This window comes from Oncorhynchus nerka, linkage group LG11 (genome assembly GCF_034236695.1).
Source record: "Oncorhynchus nerka isolate Pitt River linkage group LG11, Oner_Uvic_2.0, whole genome shotgun sequence".
NCBI classification, from domain to species: domain Eukaryota; kingdom Metazoa; phylum Chordata; class Actinopteri; order Salmoniformes; family Salmonidae; genus Oncorhynchus; species Oncorhynchus nerka.
Genome location: NC_088406.1, coordinates 45,026,297 through 45,047,426, shown reverse-complemented (window position 1 = coordinate 45,047,426; position 21,130 = coordinate 45,026,297). Strand labels below are relative to the sequence as shown.

The 21,130-nt window shown below is 43.0% G+C and overlaps 1 protein-coding gene across 2 annotated transcripts; it reads right to left on the bottom strand.

Annotated features, from left to right (window-relative positions):
• Positions 1-1,436: 1,436 nt before the first annotated feature.
• On the bottom strand, positions 1,437-13,765 carry LOC115136974 (myelin protein zero-like protein 3). Of its 2 annotated transcripts, XM_029672923.2 has the most exons (6): positions 13,544-13,753; positions 9,799-9,965; positions 7,688-7,901; positions 6,899-7,055; positions 6,437-6,506; positions 1,437-2,185 (listed from the first exon to the last, which is right to left on the bottom strand). In XM_029672923.2, the coding sequence occupies exons 1-6, from the start codon at positions 13,686-13,688 to the stop codon at positions 2,105-2,107; spliced, it is 834 nt and encodes a 277-aa protein (XP_029528783.1). In that variant the 5' UTR covers positions 13,689-13,753; the 3' UTR covers positions 1,437-2,104. The 2 variants fall into 2 exon arrangements, with proteins under 2 accessions (XP_029528783.1, XP_029528784.1); XM_029672924.2 differs by lacking the exons at positions 1,437-2,185; positions 6,437-6,506 and adding an exon at positions 6,513-6,688 and having other exon boundaries at positions 13,544-13,765.
• Between the last annotated feature and the right edge of the window lie 7,365 nt (positions 13,766-21,130).

Genomic DNA, 21,130 nt, shown 5'->3' with positions numbered 1-21,130 from the left:
ATGTCAATTTCTCTTCAGTGCTCTGTTCACATGGAAACAGTACCAGCTCTCACAGTGCTGTGGCCATGGAGGAGAGGAGGAAGGCCGGGTGTGGCAGCAGCCAGGCTCCATTCCCTCCTCTCAGCCCAAATTTGCGCAGAATTTGTTGCGATGACCAGGCACAACGCATGCTGTGATGAAGCCCCCACACCCTCTTTGACCAGAGAGAGAGGGGGGAGCAGATTCCAGACACACGAAGACCGGATCCAGGGGGCTCTACTCTGTCCTCACATGTGCTTCAGGATTATGCCACATCCCCTCCTCACAGGGAAATCATTACAATATTCTACTGAATGTCCATCCACCACTTTGGCCTGCATGCCAGCCACTCCAATCTATTATTATTATTTGGACTGAAGCAATCAAATGTATTTATAAGGTCCTTTTTACATCAGCAGATATCACAAAGTGCTTACACAAAAACCCAGTCTAAAACCCCAAACAGCAATCAATGCAGATGGAGAAGCATAGGGGCTACGAAAAACTCCATAGAAAGTCATGAACCTAGGAAGAAACCTTGAGAGGAACCAGGCTCTGAGGGGTGACCAGTCCTCTTCTGGCTGTGCCGGGTGGAGATCATAAGGCCAGATTGTTCTTCAAGATGTTCAAACTGTAATATTACAGTTACACTCAATATCATAAACCCAGTGGTCCTTCTAGATGTATATGGAATCACTGAATCCAACACAAATGTGTTGCCACGGTAGTTCAAACGGGGTGGAAATAACAATTATTTCACCTTATATAATTTAGGAGGAAATGACTGAATCAATTGGACTGAGAAAATGAATCTGACAAGCTATTTATTGAAATGCTATTGGTTATTATACTGAACAAAAATATAAACGCAACGTGAAACAATTTCAAAGATTTTACTGAATTTAAATAAATTCACTTGGCCCTAATCTTTGGATTTCTCATGACTAGGCAGGGGTGCATCCATGGGTGGGCCTTGGAGGGCATAGGCCCACCAACTTGGCAGCCAGGCCTTTTATTGTCCCCAGCATGAGGTGGACCTGTGTCATGATCATGCTGTTGAATCAGCTTCTTGATATGCCACACCTGTCAGGTGGATGGATTATCTTGGCAAAGCAGAAATGCTTACTAACAGGGATGTAAACAAATTCGGGCACAACATTTTTGAGAAATAAGCTTTTTGTGCTTATGGAACACTTCTGGGATGGTTTATTTCAGCTCATTAAACATGGGACCAACACTGTAAATGTTGCGTTTATATTTATGTTCAGTGTAGTTCACACCAGCAACATGGATGGGGATTTCAAACAACACGGGTGCACGTTTTTAAGTCAGATTAGGTTCAAAGACCGACATTATTGAAAATGTACTGTAGTTCAATTTACATGGTATATGGACTAACCATTTAACCAACAGACAAGAACATTTATGTATTTTATTAAGCAGAATAATACATTTTGCACATACATGCATTCAACAACATTCACTACACTGTACATCCAAATTCTAACATGTAAATCAAATCCTGTAAATTCATTCAACCTCAGAATGTGAGGTCATAATATGTCCACTCCTGAATGTAGTCATATGAATGGGTTCATATGTGACACTAACTCTAAAGACAAGTTTAAAATAATATGGATTGGACTCAATGAAGCAGATGTAGCCACAGGTAAAGATTGTCTACAATTCTAGCAATAGATTCCAAGAAGACCGATAGTTCAAAAAAACTCTCATAATAGCTGTACAAAAACAATTATTCAAAATGTCCAAAGTTATAAAGCAGACAATAACTTAATAATATATACATCTCCTTCAAAATAAGAAAATCCATCCAGAAATGTTTAGAGTATAGTGCTAAACGTATGTGTGTGTCTGGCACAGGACTCACATTTATCCCACCAGCGGAATCAGCTGTGGACAAGCCATGAGAGAAGGGAGGTGTGTGTGAGAGACTGCCCCTTCCACAGAGCCAAGTCCCGGAATCTTGGCATTTTTAACAGTGTAAGGGAGAATTCCGTTCAACCCCTCCTATTGGCAAGGCATGGAGGGGGCCGCTGTTCTTACAGACCACCGCCAGCAGGGATCTCTAGCACTGAGACTCGGCCATGGTCTCTCCCTGAGCCGGAGGCTTCTCTTTGTGGACGTAGTAATCCTCATAGTCGGAATCCTAGAGACAGGAAGTGGGGTAACAGATACATATTTCAGCGACATCTCAAATTGTCAGACATAAACTACATTTAGAGTATGTTATAATGGCGCAGGAGGAGATGGCTGCCGTTTTACGGTCCCCTAACCAATTGTGGTATTGTGTGTTTTATTGTGCGTTATTTGTAACTTATTTTGTACATAATGTTTCTGCCACTGTCTCCTATGACCTAAATTAGCTTCTAGATATGAGGAGAGCGATTACTCAACCCGTACTGGAAGAATACTTTTTTTTCTGTAACGAGTCGGACGCAAAGAATTTACTCCAGACAAGGCCCTCATCCCCATTATTCGCAGGAGAAAGAGACTGAGATATCGGGGACGTAGGTCTGGGTGCCTTCTAAGGATCCGACGGCGAGTAATCTGCTTTTACCATCGATCCTATTACCCAACGTACAATCACTGGATAATAAAATAGATGAACTACGAGCACGTACTGTGCTTTGTTGCATTACAACCTGTAATTTAAACTGATTTTTATTTGGATTTCATGTAATGGACTACACAAAATAGTCCAAATTGGTGAAGGGAAATGAAGGGGGAAAAAAACAAATGGAAAAGTGGTTCGTGCATATGTATTCACCCCTTTGCTATGATGCCCCTAAAAAAGATCTGGTGCAACCAATTACCTTCAAAAGTCACATAATTAGTTCAATAAAGTCCACATGTATGCAATCGAAGTGTCACATGATCTCAGTATATATACACCTGTTCTGAAAGGACCCAGAGTCTGCAACACCACTGGCCCCAGAGTCTGCAACACCACTAAGCAAGGGGCACCACCAAGCAAGCAGCACCATGAAAACCAATGAGCTCGCCAAACAGGTCAGAGACAAAGTTGTGGAGAAGTACAGATCAGGGTTGGGTTATAAAAAAATATCTGAAACTTTTAACATCCCACGGAGCACAATTAAGTCCATTACAACAAACCTGCCAAGAGAGGGCCGCCCACCAAAACTCACAGACCAGGCAAGGAGGGCATTAATCAGAGAGGCAACAAAGAGACCAAAGATAACCCTGAAGGAGCTGCAAAGCCCCACAGCGGAGACTGGAGTATCTGTCCATAGGACCTCTTTAAGCCGTACACTCCACAGAACTGGGCTTTACAGAAGAGTAGCCAGAAAAAAAGCCTCTGCTTAAAGAAAAAAATAAGCAAACACGTTTGGTGTTCACCAAAAGGAATGTGGAAGACTCCCCAAACATATGGAAGGTACTCTGGTCAGATGAGACTAAAATTGAGCTTTTTGGCCATCAAGGAAAACTATGTATGGCGCAAACCCAACACCTCTCATCACCCGAAGAATACCATCCCCACAGTGAAGCATGGTGGTAGCAGCATCATGCTGTGGGGATGTTTTTCCATAATTCTATCCTCCTGATTCAGGAGCAGGAGGCACCAGTGACTCGGTCAGTAAAAACAAGTGCTCAGATGAAGCAGATGCTAAGCTACAGGACTCTTTTGCTAGCACAGACTGGAGTATGTTCTGGTATTCTTCCGATGGCTTTAAGGAGTACACCACATCAGTCACTGGCTTCATCAATAAGTGCACCGATCACGTCCCCGCCCGCAGTGACTGTACGTACATACTACACGTCGACCGATTAATCGGAATGGCCGATTAATTAGGGCAGATTTCAAGTTTTCATAACAATCGGAAATCTGTATTTTTGGACGCCGATTTTGCAGATTAAAAAAAAATATATATATATATGGTGTTAAGAACACATTCTTATTTTCAATGACTGCCTAGGAACGGTGGGTTAACTGCCTTGTTCAGGGGCAGAACGACATATTTTTACCTTGTCAGCTCAGGGATTCAATCTTACGGTTAACTAGTCCAACGCTCTACCCACCTGCCTCACGAGGAGCCTGCATGTTACGCGAATGCAGTAAGAAGCCAAGGTAAGTTGCTAGGTAGCATTAAACTTATCTTGTAAAAAACAATCAACCAATCATAATCACTAGTTAACTTCACATGGTTGATGATATTACTAGTTTATCTAGTGTGTCCTGCGTTGCATATAATCGATGTGGTCCGCATTCGCGAAAAAGGACTGTCGTTGCTCAAACGTGTACCTAACCATAAACATCAATGCCTTTCTTAAAATCAATACACAGAAGAATATATTTTGAAACCTGCATATTTAGCTAAAAGAAAGGTTAGCAGGCAATATTAACCAGGTGAAATTTTGTCACTTCTCTTGCGTTCATTACACGCAGAGTCAGGGTATATGCAACAGTTTGGGTCGCCTGGCTCATTGCGAACTAATTTGACAGAATTTTACGTAATTATTACATAACATTGAAGGTTGTGCAATGTAACAGCAATATTTAGACTTAGGAATGGCATCCGTTAGATAAAATACGGAACGGTTCCGTATTTCCCTGAAAGAATAAACATTTTGTTTTCAAAATGACCGTTTCCCGATTCGACCATATTAATGACCTAAGGCTCGTATTTCTGTGTGTTATCATGTTATAATTAAGTCTATGATTTGATAGAGCAGTCTGACTGGTCGATGGTTGGCACCAGCAGGCTCGTAAGCATTCATTCAAACAGCACTTTAGTGCGTTTTGCCAGCAGCTCTTCACAATTCTTCAAGCATTGCGCTGTTTATGACTTCAAGCCTATCAACTCCCGAGATTAGGCTGGTGTAACCTATATGATATGACAAGCTAGTTAGCGGGGTGCGTGGTAATAGCTTTTCAAACGTCACTCGCTCTGAGACTTGGAGTAGTTGTTCCCCTTGCTCTGCATGGGTAACGCTGCTTCGAGGGTGGCTGTTGACGATGTGTTCCTGGTTCGAGCCCAGGTAGCGGTGAGGAGAGGGATGGAAGCTGTACTGTTACACTGGCAATACTAAAGTGCCTATAAGAACATCCAATAGTCAAAGGTTAATGAAATACAAATGGTATAGAGAGAAATAGTCCTATAATTACTATAATAACTACAACCTAACTGCAACTGGATCCTGGAGTTCCTGACGGGCCGCCCCAGGTGGTAAGGGTAGGTAACAACACAGTCACCACGCTGATCCTCAACACGGGGGCCCCTCAAGGGTGAATGCTCAGTCCCCTCCTGTACTCCCTGTTCACTCATGACTGCATGGCCAGGCACAACTCCAACACCATCATTTAGTTTGCCGATGACACAACCGTGGTAGGCCTGATCACCGACAACGATGAGACATCCTATAGGGAGGAGGTCAGAGACCTGGCCATGTGGTGCCAGGACAACAACATATCCTTCAACATGATCAAGACAAAGGAGATGATTGTGGATTACAGGAAAAGGAGGACTGAGCACGCCCTCATTCTCATCAACGGGGCTGTCGTGGAGCAGGTTGAGAGCTTCAAGTTCCTTGGTGTCCACATCACCAACAAACTATCATGGTCCAAGCACACCAAGACAGTCGTGAAGAGGGCACGACAAAGCCTATTCCCCCTCAGGAGACTGAAAAGATTTGGCATGGGTCCTGAGATCCTCAAAAGGTTCTACAGCTATACTTTTTGACAGTACCCTGACTGGTTGCTTCACTGCTTAGTATGGGAAGTGCTCGGACACCGACCGCCAGGCACTACAGAGGGTAGTGCGTACGGCCCAGTATATCACCGGGGCCAAGCTTCCTTCCATCCAAGACCTCTATACCAGACGGTGTCTGTCAAAGACTCCAGCCACCCTAATCATAGACTGTTCTCTCTGCTACCTCATGGCATGCGGTACCGGAGCGCAAAGTCGAGGTCCAAAAGACTTCTTAACAGCTTCTACCCCTAGTAATTAGACTCCTGAACAGCTAATCAAATGGCTACCCAGACTATTTGCATTACCCCCCTTTTTTACACTGCTGCTACTCTCTGTTTATTGTCTATGCATAGTCACTTTAACTCTACCTACATGCACATATTACCTCAATTACCTTGACTAACTGTTGCCCCCGCACATTGACTCTGTACCGGTACACCCTGTATATAGCTTCGCTATTGTTATTTTACTGCTGCTCTTTAATTATATATATGTTACTGTAATTTTTTTACTTAACACTTATTTTTTCTTAAAACTGCATTGTTGGTTAAGGGCTTGTAAGTAAGCATTTCACTATAAGGTCTACACCTGTTGAATTCGGCGCATGTGAAAAATACAATTTGATTTGAAGTTGATCGGGGAGACATGTGCCCCTAACTAATTCATAAGCAAAAAGAAACATGCCATACCAGCAAATATATGTGGCAGCATGTCATGTTTTTCTCCTTGCTGTGGATCTGCTTGAAGCCAGGCTCCTCTCTGTCAAAAAGATGGTAGAGTTCAAATTGGTCAAATCACAAAACAGTCAGCATTAGCAATTTGCTATATTGGCTCAAGGCCGTTTCTCAATTGATCTTTCCTTGATTCCTCGCGTCATCTCTGCTCGGCTTCTTTTCAATCGTATTGGAGGAGAAGGTCCACTGTCCCTCCCCTTGGACCCTCTTCTCCAATGCATTTTGAGGAGGAGGTGAGGAGAGAGGACAAAAGGAATCAAGGAAAGATTAAATGAGAAAAAGCCATAGTGTCCACTCAGCAAGTCAGCGATGGGGGCTCTCTTTACCAAAACCATATCACTTCTTTGAAAACATATGTCCATATGTCTAGGAGGCCATGAAGAACTGGTGCACTGATTGAGGAGTAAATCTACTCACCCAGGTGTGACCTCAATAGGGGAGTGGTAACCCTGGGTCTGGCTCTTGTCCCTCGGAGGGCAGCACATGCGACCCAGCAGAGCCAGCGTGATGATGGTGGAAGGAAGCAGTATGAAGGCTAAAAGCACCGCCACATCTGAGAAGTGAACCGCGAGCACTGTGGAGAGGAGAGGGTTCATCATAACCACATACACACTCAGTGTAAGTGGAGACGGTAAAGATTCGTTAATCTCTTTAGTTACGAGATCCGCCTTGTATGACCTCAGCACAGCGGTACTAAAAACGTAGTTTAGCATGCCTTTGTGTGCAATTGCTTTAATAAACCTGTAAAATAAATCTGCATCCTGTCCTCAAAAGCTTCTAAAAGATGGATTGTTTTAGCTTTGTGGAAAATGTGACAATGTGTAGCGCACACGTACTGAAATCTATAAGTATTCGAAAAGGCATCAATAAATGTGACCGACCATACCAGTATTGAACATGAGGTAGGTTTTACTGCCCAATGAGAAGTAAATCTCCCCAGTGCCACAATTCCCACACAGTCATGTTCTACATGTCATCATTCCTAAGGTCAACAGGTCAACAGGGTGAACCCACAATCACCTTTACTAACAAATCTTAAACTCCTGCCTCTCAATTAAGGGACAAATTCTGACTTGAGACGCACACAAATGTTCTTACTGGAAAATGTTCTCAAAAGTCCTATTAACATCAGTGCATGATTCACATGCACCCATCTCAAGTTAGAATTTGGCCCTAAATATACATTCCTCTGAGGAATTGCCTCACCTTCGGGCGTCACGGTGAGGACGGTCTGTGAGGTGGGGAATCCGTGGACGTCGGGGGGGTTCCTGACGGAGCAGCTGTAGGTGCCGTTGTCGCTGAGGGAGGCGTTGAGAAGCTGGATGGAGGCCACGCCCCGGGCCGGGCTACCCAGCCACTTCACACGCCCATTAAACTGGCCATCCCGCGGAGGGAACACCAGAGAGGAGAAGTGGAAGAACTGGGGAACAAAGAGAAGAGGAGAGATTGGGATGACTCTGGGCATAGGTTTAGTACAGTGTTACTCAGACCTTGGCAACAACAGAGCCACTTAACAAGACACAGACAACAGACATACAGCATCAATCACACTAACCATTACCGCATTTCGAAAAGTAGCAGGGGTAGAAGGCTGGGAATGGTTTCAAAAAGCTAAAATAGGGCTTTACTCAGACGGCAACACACCGACAAATAGACAATAAGAATTGTCAAAGAGACACATTGAAGAAAACTAATTACACATAGTGAATAAACGGCACAGGAAAATGTACACAAAGACCAACACACGGCAGGGCTGTTAACAATCAATGGTGCTTAGCAGTTATATTTGTTTTATAGCTCTGTATGGGCTGGGCTCTCCAGGAGGCACTTCAGTTCAGACAGCCATAGAGCTGAGACTGACAGCACACTAAATCCAACCACTGCACCCAGTCAACCCAGACAGATACTTAGGCCTACATCAGACAGGTTACAACTAGCCAAGTACCTCTGAAACATTTAGAGCCAGACCCAGATTAAAGCTAGTCCTGGACTAAAACTCACTTTCAATGTAGAATCATCATTGAATGATTTTCAATCCAGGGCTAATTTGGGTCCGGGGAACCGTCTCTCGGGGTGCAAATGTTAGGGTCTGTGGTTCAAAGCTTTGTGGTTACCGTAACGGTAGTGACTCACCGAATAAAAACCTGGTGGATCATGGCCATCAAAATGGATATTGAATTGATTTGCTCATGTCTTATACAGGACATTGATTGACTGGAGGTGTTCATTCAGTGTCATTCAGAGGAATTTAATGACAAGCCATCCAAGTCCTTCCTTGCTATCCGTTGCTATGGATATGTGATTTAATCGTTGGACATTTTGAGCTGCCTTTTCAACACTGGAAATTCATTCTCATCAAGATATTGATAATTATGCAGGGAGACTGAAGCACACCACCAATTCATAGTTCTCAAGCATTGGCTGATAAATTATATTTCTGATTGAGTTTTCAAATACTTATTCACAGTGCCTTTTGATATACGATTGTGGCAATAAATGTGTCCGAATCTGCTAATGAAATTGGATGGAAATAAATGTACTATGAGAGACAAATTCACTCTCTAGTTCTGTTGTGTTGGCTAGCTCTGTTGTGTTGGCTAGCTCTGTTGGGCTATGCGGCAAAAAGTTCCACGTTTCCTTATCCATCTATAGTTGCACAAAACAAACTTTTTCAAGTAAATAAGGAATTTAAACCAACAACCATGTTATGCTTATACAGCCGACACACCTAGGATGAAGAGTTTGTGTTGGGTGACGTAACAGCCCACACTATCTGCTGACACTGACACAGCAGTAGGCCTGACTACTACATCTTAATGACTAAACCAACAGCTCCTATCACCTCATCAAGGGAGCCGCAGCACATTAGCGCTGAGTGCTCCTATAGGATATGATATGCCAACAACTACATAGCGTATACATTATCGGCCCTCGAAATGGAATTAAAAACTTATGCGGTCAGCTGCTAAGAGTATCGACAAGGAAATTGGATCTAGGAGAGCTTTGGTGTCGGAGACCTAACCGCAACTTAACATACATTTACCACATCACCAAGATGTAGAAGAGTGATCCTGATTCCTGCCCCTAACTGCCTGGGGTTTCTGAGTCATATGTCCAGGGGTTAAGTGTACCATAGAAATAGAATTACTCTAACAGGCATCACAATTCAAGTCAATGTATTGGGATGGGAGGGCCGGCGGCAGCCATATTAAGTGTACCAATGCCAGGGTGTAAAAGCATAGTAATTCTTCATTCAATGTGCACTTTATTATCAATCAACTCAATATACAGATTATTTTTCTATGGTGGGTATTTACCGCCTGCGGAGGGCCTCCGCTCTGAGGCCTGTAGGACCAGTCCACTGACATACGGCTGGTGGCTCGACTGGTAGAGGTGAAGGTGCAAGTCAGGGTGACGGCATCACCCCTCACAGAATGGACCTCCGCAGGGGAGCTCACTGTTATGCCTGACACAGGGCACAGCACTGAGGGAGACAGCAGGGCAGGGAGGGTGAGATGGTCAGATGAGGAAGATAGATTCAGGAGGAGGAATTGTACAGACTTTTGAGTGAAATCCAGTTGGGAACAAAATAAACTGTGATAGTCAAAAGATTAATAATTTGGAAGAAAGGTAGTTCATATAAATAAAACAAAAATAAAACAGAATAAAGCTAAATGTCTCATTTTACAATTGCATATAATCACAATGTCAAAGGTACCCCTAAAGGCCCACATTGTTGACCCAGTATTAATCCAGTAGCCAGATAGCAACATTAAAACATCTGTACACTGCCTGCTATTAATTGGAATTACACAATCTAATGCATTTTCCATGGGAGACATTGTTTACCTGGCATCATCTGACAACAAGACTACCAGACGATTCAAGAATAGCTGTAGCAGTAAGTGTCCTAGTTGTCTCTCTCTTTCCTTGTTATCTTTTCATTGACATTGAGAGTCTGGCATTGGCAACATACAGACATAACAACCACAAGCATTCCAAGCAATTAATCAAAATCTCAACCATTTAATAGCCGTTCTGCCTACGAAACAAGCACTGCACACACGTTGTATAATGTGTAGAAATTGAGGAGGAGCTGATTTTCTAACGATTTCCATAACAAGTGTATGTACAAGTGGCACTTGTAAAATAGTCCTTTACCACTTCCTGGATTGACAAGCAAACAACAATATGTTGATCTTTCCATCAACTACTAGCAAACATGGCAATAACAACACAGCCTACAGTAGTAGTAGTAATAGTATTCCTTGTGATGAGCGTCGCCAATGCAGACATTGTGCAATGTAAAAAAAATAAAAATCAAAGACAAAAGATTTAAATAATGTGTGTTATATTTCAAAACAGAGCCACCCCCAAAGATCCAATACTGTATTTTCCATGTGAATTCCAACCCACACAGGGAAATGCAAACGTATCATTTAACATACAGCACACTGTAGGTCTGCATGTGATTCACATTTCAACAGTACATAACAATTCTTCTGCCTTGGAGCAAGTAGATACAGTTGAAGTCAGAAGATTACATACAATTAAGTTGGAGTCATTAAAACTCGTTTTTCAACCACTCCACAAATGTCTTGTTAACTGACTAGAGTTTTGGCAAGTCAGTTAGGACATCTACTTTGTGCATGACACATGTAATTTTCCAACAATTGTTCACAGACAGGTTATTTCACTGTATCACAATTCCAGTGGGTCAGAAGATTACATACACTAAGTTAACTGTGCCATTAAACAGCTTGGACAATTCCAGAAAATGATGTCATGGCTTTAGAAGCTTCCGTTAGGCTAATTGACATAATGAGTCAATTGGAGGTGTACCTGTGGATGTATTTCAAGACCTACCTTCAAACTCAGTGCCTCTTTGCTTGACATCATGGGAAAATCAAAAGAAATCAGGCAAGACCTCAGAAAAGAAATTGGAGACCTCCACAAGTCTGGTTCATCCTTGGGAGCAATTTCCAAATGCCTGAAGGTGCCACGTTCATCTGTACAAACAATAGTACGCAAGTATAAACACCATGGGACCACGCAGCCGTCATACTGCTCAGGAAGGAGACGCGTTCGGTCTCCTAGAGATGAACGTACTTTGGTGCGAAAAGTGAAAATCAATCCCAGAAAAACAGCACAGGACCTTGTGAAGATGCTGGATGAAACAGGTACAAAAGTATCTATATCCACAGTAAAAGGAGTCCTATATCGACATAACCTGAAAGGCCGCTCAGCAAGGAAGAAGCCAGTGCTCCAAAACCGCCATAAAAAAGCCAGACTACAGTTTGCAGCTGCACATGGGGACAAAGATCGTACTTTTTGGAGAAATGCCCTCTGGTCTGATGAAACAAAAATAGAACTGTTTGGCCATAATGACCATCCTTATGTTTGGAGGAAAAAGGGAGAGGCTTGCAAGCCGAAGAACACCATCTCAACCCGTGAAGCAGCATCATGTTGTGGGGGTGCTTTGCTGCAGGAGGGACTGGTGCACTTTACAAAATAGATGGCTTCATGAGATAGGAAAATTATGTGGATATGTTGAAGCAACATCTCAAGACATCAGTCAGGAAGTTAAAGCTTGGTTGCAAATGGGTCTTCCAAATGAACAATGACCTCAAGCATACTTCCAAAGTTGTGGCAAAATGGCTTAAGGACAACAAAGTCAAGGTATTGGAGTGGCCATCACAAAGCCCTGACCTCAAACCTATAGAACATTTGTGGGCAGAACTGAAAAAGTGTATGCGAGCAAGGAGGCCTACAAACCTGACTCCATTCCACCAGCTCTGTCAGCAGGAATGGGCCAAAATTCACCCAACTTATTGTGGGAAGCTTGTGGAAGGCCACCCGAAACATTTGACCCAACTTAAACAATTTAAAGGCAATGCTACCAAATACTAATTGCGTGTATGTAAACTTCTTACCCACTGGGAATGTGCTGAAAGAAATAAAATCAGAAATAAATAATTATCTCTACAATTATTCTGACATTTCACATTCTTAAATAAAGTGGTTATTCTAACTGCCCTAAGACAGGGAATTTTTACTAGGATTAAATGTCAGGAATTGTGAAAAACAGTTTAAATGTATTTGGCTAAGGTGTATGTAAACTTCCAACTTCAACTGTAAGCCTTTGGACACTGTCCCCACAGAGACAAGTGAAGGTCACATCCAAAGCAGACATTTTTTTTTTTTACTATGGACACAGAGAGTCTGAGTACTGTGATCTACATAGGATTAATATGCAGAAATCCTGCGCTATTTAAAAAGACCTCATTGTAAAGTGGACTGGAAATGAACAAACTAATCTCATAAACAAGGTAGAATTTATTTTTTAAATAATAAAATAATATTTCAAGTTGAAGAGCCTTTCGAGTAGCAGATGCTTGATAGCTGTTAACATTTAAACTGTTGATGGGAAAGTTGGCAACCCATTGGCATTTATCCACATATGTCTCAAACATACAGGAAATGACTCCTCCTACTGTTCAACCAGTAAATATGCGAATAGGAATTGTTATATAAATCTGATCAATGTCAATAGATCTCACCCAAGAGTCATATTCACAGTTATGGATCATGGATGCTTTGCATTGGACGCAGGCCACTTTAAGCTCAATAACAAAACGTGAGTGAAATTGAAAACAAGGAAAAAGGTCAACGCTATGGGTCTCATGAATTTCACATGACAGGGTACTGCATTCCTGTTGTAAGCATAGGCCTCAGGCGCAATTTGGTTTGTTGTGAACATGCAGTATAATTATTTGGTAGTGGCTATTCACAAATGGATACATAGTAGCCTAATCCAAATGTTGTATATATTATGTTAAATGTGAAGGTAAAAATGTGGCATATTATAATAATTCTAACAATAATTCACAATGAATGAGTCTGTAGGATAAAAGCAGTAGGCCTAGACAATTATACGGGGTACAAATTCAGGATTCTATATAATTTTTTTTAACGAATGTTTGTGTTTAATTTGTTTAAGTCGCAAATTCGGCGATCTGTGACATTGAAAACGAGCTCGACAAATGAGAGGGCTGTACTCACCAAAACAAACCATTAAATACAGCAACAATACAATGTTCAAACGTATACTCATATGTTGTTGCCGAACCATTTCAGTAAAATGAGGTAGGGAATTAGAATAAATTGTATTCCAGGGACTCGTCGTCCATGTTTTTGTGTAACTCATTTGCTCCGCTGTGCCTGTCCAGTGCCCACTAACTGACAAACAGGTGTTTCAGGAAGTATGACAGACACTGCGCAGCCTGGCCAAAGAAGAACTAGGAAGCGAGACACCCCACTCGCTGTTTGTTCGCCCGTTTTTTCAATTAATTTCGTAGACCAGACCCAGCTGCTATTGCATTACTGTCTATGGTAGACATACCCAGTTATAAGTACCGGAACTTGCTTATTTTTCAATGGTAAACGGCCTGAGTGAACTATCTTAATGTATTAACCATCTTTGGCCTGGCATCACATATTCTTAGCGCGTTTTTTACGTTCGTTCAACAAAACGTCTGTAGCACTGACAAGAATGAGGAGGAGCTTGAGAGAGCAAAAGAAGAGTCTCATCTTTTGCACTTACCTGAGTAGGCCTGCATGATTTTTACATTGACAATGTGCTTGTCTTTATGTCTTTGTAGTAGCAACATCACCCAATTGGAAAGCATTTTTTTCACTCCCGAATGTAAATTAAACCTCTTTCAATGCCACTCATCACCTTATGTGACATTGTGTGTCTAATCCTCCTTTCTCATCAGCCAAACATCCCACTCTGTAAACTTCTGGCTACCCTGTGGGAACAACCAGCTATTCCTAGAGTACAATACCCCTGTCCCAGAGCCCCAGTCTTTAACTTTGTAATTATCCTTAATGGGTGAGATATTTGTCTCTCTCTTCCACAGTTTACCCCTGTGTACACGCCTACGTTAGAGAGCCCTTTGAAGTTATGTATGTCTTAATTTAACTCTGATACCATTACGTCCATACTGAACCACTATCCATCCCGGGGGCATGCACCTCCTACACCGACAAGAGAAATACATCACAATCAGATTTCTACATGGACAGAGTTTCAGGGATGTACTTTTAGTTGCAAATGTGAAGGTCTCTGGCCTCTGGGTATTACCTGAGTGTGTTTCCAACAGTGCCACTTTGTATTTTTGTAAAGTGTATGCAGAGAGATGCCTCTGTTTGGTACAGTGGTGTGCATTTCAGCTCTACCTTCCCAGTGAAAATGAATGGACCCTCACTTCTCACTGTCTCCATGGTGGCACGGGCAACAGAGGACTTATTCTTCAGATGTCAACATGTGGGAAACTAATAAAAGGAGTTTGGTTACAACATCCAGACTGTGCATCTGATTATCCAGGTGTATGTGATTGTGCAGTGCTTTGATGAAAAGTACATGGCCCTCCTCTCACCTTTTGGTAATGGACATTATCTCTTCATGTGTACAGAAACCTGAGAGATATACATACAAACATGACTGGAGCTGTCAAAATGGTCAAAGCAACGAATGGCAGACTCAATCAACATCTGTCGGAATTCATACTGTGGACAATACACCCAGGAACATAGTGTTGACTCTCCTCTTGAAAAATGATGGAATCCTATTTTACTCATGTCTCTTCCCAGCATAATGTAGTTAGAGTGCATGCTCTCGCCAGGGGACGCTGTAAGTCGTCAGTCAAGTCTTCAGTTCAGCTGTGCTGTTACATTCCCATGGTGAAGTGTGTATTATTGCTGCTGGTGCTACCTGCCAAGCCCAGCCCATTTGTGGCAAAGGGCACCGATGTGTCACGCTGGCATGAAGGATTGGGAGACAGGCGCAGGAATGCGTAATAGTTTTTTTTATTAAGCCCAAATTACGGCGTGCCGTGTAAAGGCACAGGGACGAAGACCAAACAAACATGTAACAAAACACTGGGTAGAAACCTAAACCAAAAGAGCGAGGAGTACATAGAATAAATAACACGCACACAATGATTAACACACGGGAAGAGACCCGTAATCATCTGCGCAATCCACAAGGGCACGAACGCCCAAAACGCACAGCACAGGTACTCACACACACCAACGGACATAGTAACAATAATCGACAGGACAATGGTAAACCAAGGACACACTTATACAATTACTAATCCCTGGCAATAGGGGCCAGGTGTGCGTAATGAAAGTTCCGGAGCGAACTGTGACATGATATTTTTACGAAATACTGTCTGTGCCTGGTACAATCCATCACTGGGTGTGGAATGATCTGTGAAAGAGAATTTTACTGTCTCTTTGTTTGTCTGTCTAACTGTCCCCTCATTCATTTTAACCAAGCCGTGTTATATTAGTCATGTCGTGAGTAGTTCAGTAGGTGTGAGGGAGGATTTAAGGACTCACAACACAGAGAGGTCTTAATCACAAATCTAGGTTTACATGATTATATACTTCAACACAAATGTTGATGAAAATGTCATTAAGTTTAACAGATACCATACAGTTAATGTATCTTGTATTTGTGTAATTACATAGTAACTAGTAACTGATATGACAGCCAGAATTTGAATGGTTTTCTAACATTCCAATTCTATCATTCTTCCATTAAGCTTATCTACACTGAACAAAAATATAAACACAACATGTAAAGTATTGGTCCCATGTTTCATGAGCTGAAATAAAAGATCCCAGAAATATTCCATACACAAAAAGCTTATTTCTTTCACATTTTGTGCACAAATGTATTTTAGGTCCATGTTAGTGAGCATTTCTCATTTTCCAAGATAATCCATCCACCTGACATTTGTGGCATATCAAGAAGCAGATTAAACAGCACGATCATTACACAGGTGCACCTTGTGCTGGGGACAATAAAAGGCCCCTCTAATGTGCAGTTTTGTCACACAACACAATTCCACAGATGTCTCAAGTGTTGAGGGAGCCTGCAATTGGCATGCTGACTACAGTAATGTCCACTAGAGCTGTTGCCAGACAATTTAATGTCAATTTCTCGACCCTAAGCTACTTCCAACATCGTTTTAGAGAATTTGGCAGCACTTCCAACCGGCCCCACAACCTCAGACCATGTTTATGATGTCATGTGGACAAGGGGGTTGCTTCATCGTTGTGAACATTGTGCCCCATGGTGGCGTTTGGGTTATGGTATAGGCATAAGCTACTGACAACGAACACAATAAAATTTTAGCGATGGCAATGTGAATGCACAGAAATCCCATGATGAGATCCTTAGGCCCATTGTAAGGCCCATTTCTTTTAAGGTATCTGTGACCAACAGATGTATACAGTTGAAGACGGATGTTTACATACACTTAGGTCGGAGTCATTAAAACTAGTTTTTCAACCACTTCACAAATTTCTTGTTAGCGAACTAGAGATTTGGCAAGTCGGTTAGGACATCTACTTTGTGTGTCATTTTTCCAACAACTATTTACAGAAAGATTATTTCACTTATAATTCACTGAATCACAATTCCAGTGGGTCAGAAGTTTACATACACTAAGTTGACTGTGCATTTCAACAACTTGGAAAATTCCAGAAAATTATGTCATGGCTTTAAAAGCTTCTAATAGGCTAGTTGACATCATTTGAGTCAATTGGAGGTGTACCTGTGGATGTATTTCAAGGACCTTGTGAAGATGCTGGAGGAAACAGGTACAAAAGTATCTATTTCCACAGTAAAACGAGTCCTATATCGACATAACCTGAAAGGCCGCTCAGCAAGGAAGACGCCACTGCTCCAAATTCACCATAAAAAAAGCCAGACTACGGTTTGCAACTGCACATGGGGACAAAGATCGTACTTTTTGGAGAAATGTCCTCTGGTCTGATGAAACAAAAATAGAACTGTTTGGCCATAATGACCATCTTCATGTTTGGAGGGAAAAGGGGGAGGCTTGCAAGCCGTAGAACACCACCCCGACCGTGAAGCACGGGGGTGGCAGCATCATGTTGTGGGGGTGCTTTGCTGCAGGAGGGACTGGTGCACTTCCCAAAATAGATGGCTTCATAAGGTAGGAACATTATGTGGATATATTGAAGCAACATCTCAAGGCATCAGTTAAAGATTGGTCGCAAATGGGTCTTCCAAATGAACAATGACCCCCAAGCATACTTCCAAAGTTGTGGCAAAATGGCTTAAGGCCAACAAAGTCAAGGTATTGGAGTGGCCATCACAAAGCCCTGACCTCATCTTATAGAACATTTGTGGGCAGAACTGAAAATGCGTGTGCAAGCAAGGAGGCCTACAAACCTGACTCCGTTACACCAGCTCTGTCAGGAGGAATGGGCCAAAATTCACCCAACTTATTGTGGGAAGCTTGTGGAAGGCTACCCGGAACGTTTGACCCAAGTTAAACAATTTAAAGGCAATGCTACCAAATACTAATTGAGTGTATGTAAACTTCTGTCCCAATGAGAATGTGACCCAAGATCACATTTTTTTCTCCAAGACTTTTTGAGGAGAAAATCTGTTTATTTATAGAGATGATTAAGTGATGAAATCAGGAATGAACTTAGCGTTGAGTGGATAATCACCTGGAGCCTGGTGATACTGGAGAGAGCCCAGATTACACCAGTGTTGCCTTTCATTCAACAGAGCTGCCATTCTTAACTACAGAATGCAACAACAGATCCAATTATCTTGGATCATTAGACTCCCTTCTAGGGTATTATCCCCCGAGTCTGTCGCTCCCTACCTCCCTCCTCTCTCCCTTCTCTCCGTGCTCTGTCAGTCAGTAACCAAAGCCGCACCAGAGGGGATAGACTTTGATCAATACACACACACACACTCTCCGACATTCACATGCAAACACTCTCATCCTACAAGCACACACACAAATCAAATCAAATCAAATTGTATTTGTCACATACACATGGTTAGCAGATGTTAATGCGAGTGTAGCGAAATGCTTGTGCTTCTAGTTCCGACAATGCAGTGATAACCAACAAGTAATCTAACTAACAATTCCAAAACTACTGTCTTATACACAGTGTAAGGGGATAAGGAATATGTACATAAGGATATATGAATGAGTGATGGTACAGAGCAGCATACAGTAGATGGTATCGAGTACAGTATATACATATGAGATGAGTATGTAGACAAAGTAAACAAAGTGGCATAGTTAAAGTGGCTAGTGACATAAGAATGCAGTCGATGATCTAGAGTACAGTATATACATATGCATATGAGATGAATAGTGTAGGGTAAGTAACATTATATAAGGTAGCATTGTTTAAAGTGGCTAGTGATATATTTACATAATTTCCCATCAATTCCCATTATTAAAGTGGCTGGAGTTGGGTCAGTGTCAATGACAGTGTGTTGGCAGCAGCCACTCAATGTTAGTGATTGCTGTTTAACAGTCTGATGGCCTTGAGATAGAAGCTGTTTTTCAGTCTCTCGGTCCCAGCTTTGATGCACCTGTACTGACCTCGCCTTCTGGATGATAGCGGGGTGAACAGGCAGTGGTTCGGGTGGTTGATGTCCTTGATGATCTTTATGGCCTTCCTGTAACATCGGGTGGTGTAGGTGTCCTGGAGGGCAGGTAGTTTGCCCCCGGTGATGCGTTGTGCAGACCTCACTACCCTCTGGAGAGCCTTACGGTTGAGGGCGGAGCAGTTGCCGTACCAGGCGGTGATACAGCCCGCCAGGATGCTCTCGATTGTGCATCTGTAGAAGTTTGTGAGTGCTTTTGGTGACAAGCCGAATTTCTTCAGCCTCCTGAGGTTGAAGAGGCGCTGCTGCGCCTTCTTCACGACGCTGTCAGTGTGAGTGGACCAATTCAGTTTGTCTGTGATGTGTATGCCGAGGAACTTAAAACTTGCTACCCTCTCCACTACTGATCCATCGATGTGGATAGGGGGTGTTCCCTCTGCTGTTTCCTGAAGTCCACAATCATCTCCTTAGTTTTGTTGACGTTGAGTGTGAGGTTATTTTCCTGACACCACACTCCGAGGGCCCTCACCTCCTCCCTGTAGGCCGTCTCGTCGTTGTTGGTAATCAAGCCTACCACTGTTGTGTCATCCGCAAACTTGATGATTGAGTTGGAGGCGTGCATGGCCACGCAGTCGTGGGTGAACAGGGAGTACAGGAGAGGGCTCAGAACGCACCCTTGTGGGGCCCCCGTGTTGAGGATCAGCGGGGAGGAGATGTTGTTGCCTACCCTCACCACCTGTGGGCGGCCTGTCAGGAAGTCCAGTACCCAGTTGCACAGGGCGGGGTCGAGACCCAGGGTCTCGAGCTTGATGACGAGCTTGGAGGGTACTATGGTATTGAATGCCGAGCTGTAGTCGATGAACAGCATTCTCACATAGGTATTCCTCTTGTCCAGGTGGGTTAGGGCAGTGTGCAGTGTGGTTGAGATTGCATCGTCTGTGGACCTATTTGGGCGGTAAGCAAGTTGGAGTGGGTCTAGGGTGTCAGGTAGGGTGGAGGTGATATGGTCCTTGACTAGTCTCTCAAAGCACTTCATGATGACGGAAGTGAGTGCTACGGGGCGGTAGTCGTTTAGCTCAGTTACCTTAGCTTTCTTGGGAACAGGAACAATGGTGGCCCTCTTGAAGCATGTGGGAACAGCAGACTGGTATAGGGATTGATTGAATATGTCCGTAAACACACCGGCCAGCTGGTCTGCGCATGCTCTGAGGCGCGGCTGGGGATGCCGTCTGGGCCTGCAGCCTTGCGAGGGTTAACACGTTTAAATGTCTTACTCACCTCGGCTGCAGTGAAGGAGAGACCGCATGTTTTCGTTGCAGGCCGTGTCAGTGGCACTGTATTGTCCTCAAAGCGGGCAAAAAAGTGATTTAGTCTGCCTGGGAGCAAGACATCCTGGTCCGTGACTGGGCTGGGTTTCTTCTTGTAGTCCGTGATTGACTGTAGACCCTGCCACATGCCTCTTGTGTCTGAGCCATTGAATTGAGATTCCACTTTGTCTCTGTACTGACGCTTAGCTTGTTTAATAGCCTTGCGGAGGGAATAGCTGCATTGTTTATATTCGGACATATTACCAGACACCTTGCCCTGATTAAAAGCAGTGGTTCGCGCTTTCAGTTTCACGCGAATGCTGCCATCAATCCACGGTTTCTGGTTTGGGAATGTTTTTATCGTTGCTATGGGAACGACATCTTCGACGCACGTTCTAATGAACTCGCACACCGAATCAGCGTATTCGTCAATATTTCCATCTGACTCAATACGAAACATGTCCCAGTCCACGTGATGGAAGCAGTCTTGGAGTGTGGAGTCAGCTTGGTCTGACCAGCGTTGGAACCACACGAACGCAACTCGCAGATGTATGGCCAAGCGTACTTCGTGATTACAGCTCAAACAATGCATTGCACTAGGGCAACAGTTACAGCTAAGCACACATCAGTTGATAGACCACTAGAGACAACAAGTGATAGATAACGATGCATTCCTGATGCGATAGTATGTACAGTGCCTTGCGAAAGTATTCGGCCCCCTTGAACTTTGCGACCTTTTGCCACATTTCAGGCTTCAAACATAAAGCCCAATTTTTCAGTTTTTGATTTGTTAAAAAAGTTTGAAATATCCAATAAATGTCGTTCCACTTCATGATTGTGTCCCACTTGTTGATGATTCTTCACCAGAAAATACAGTTT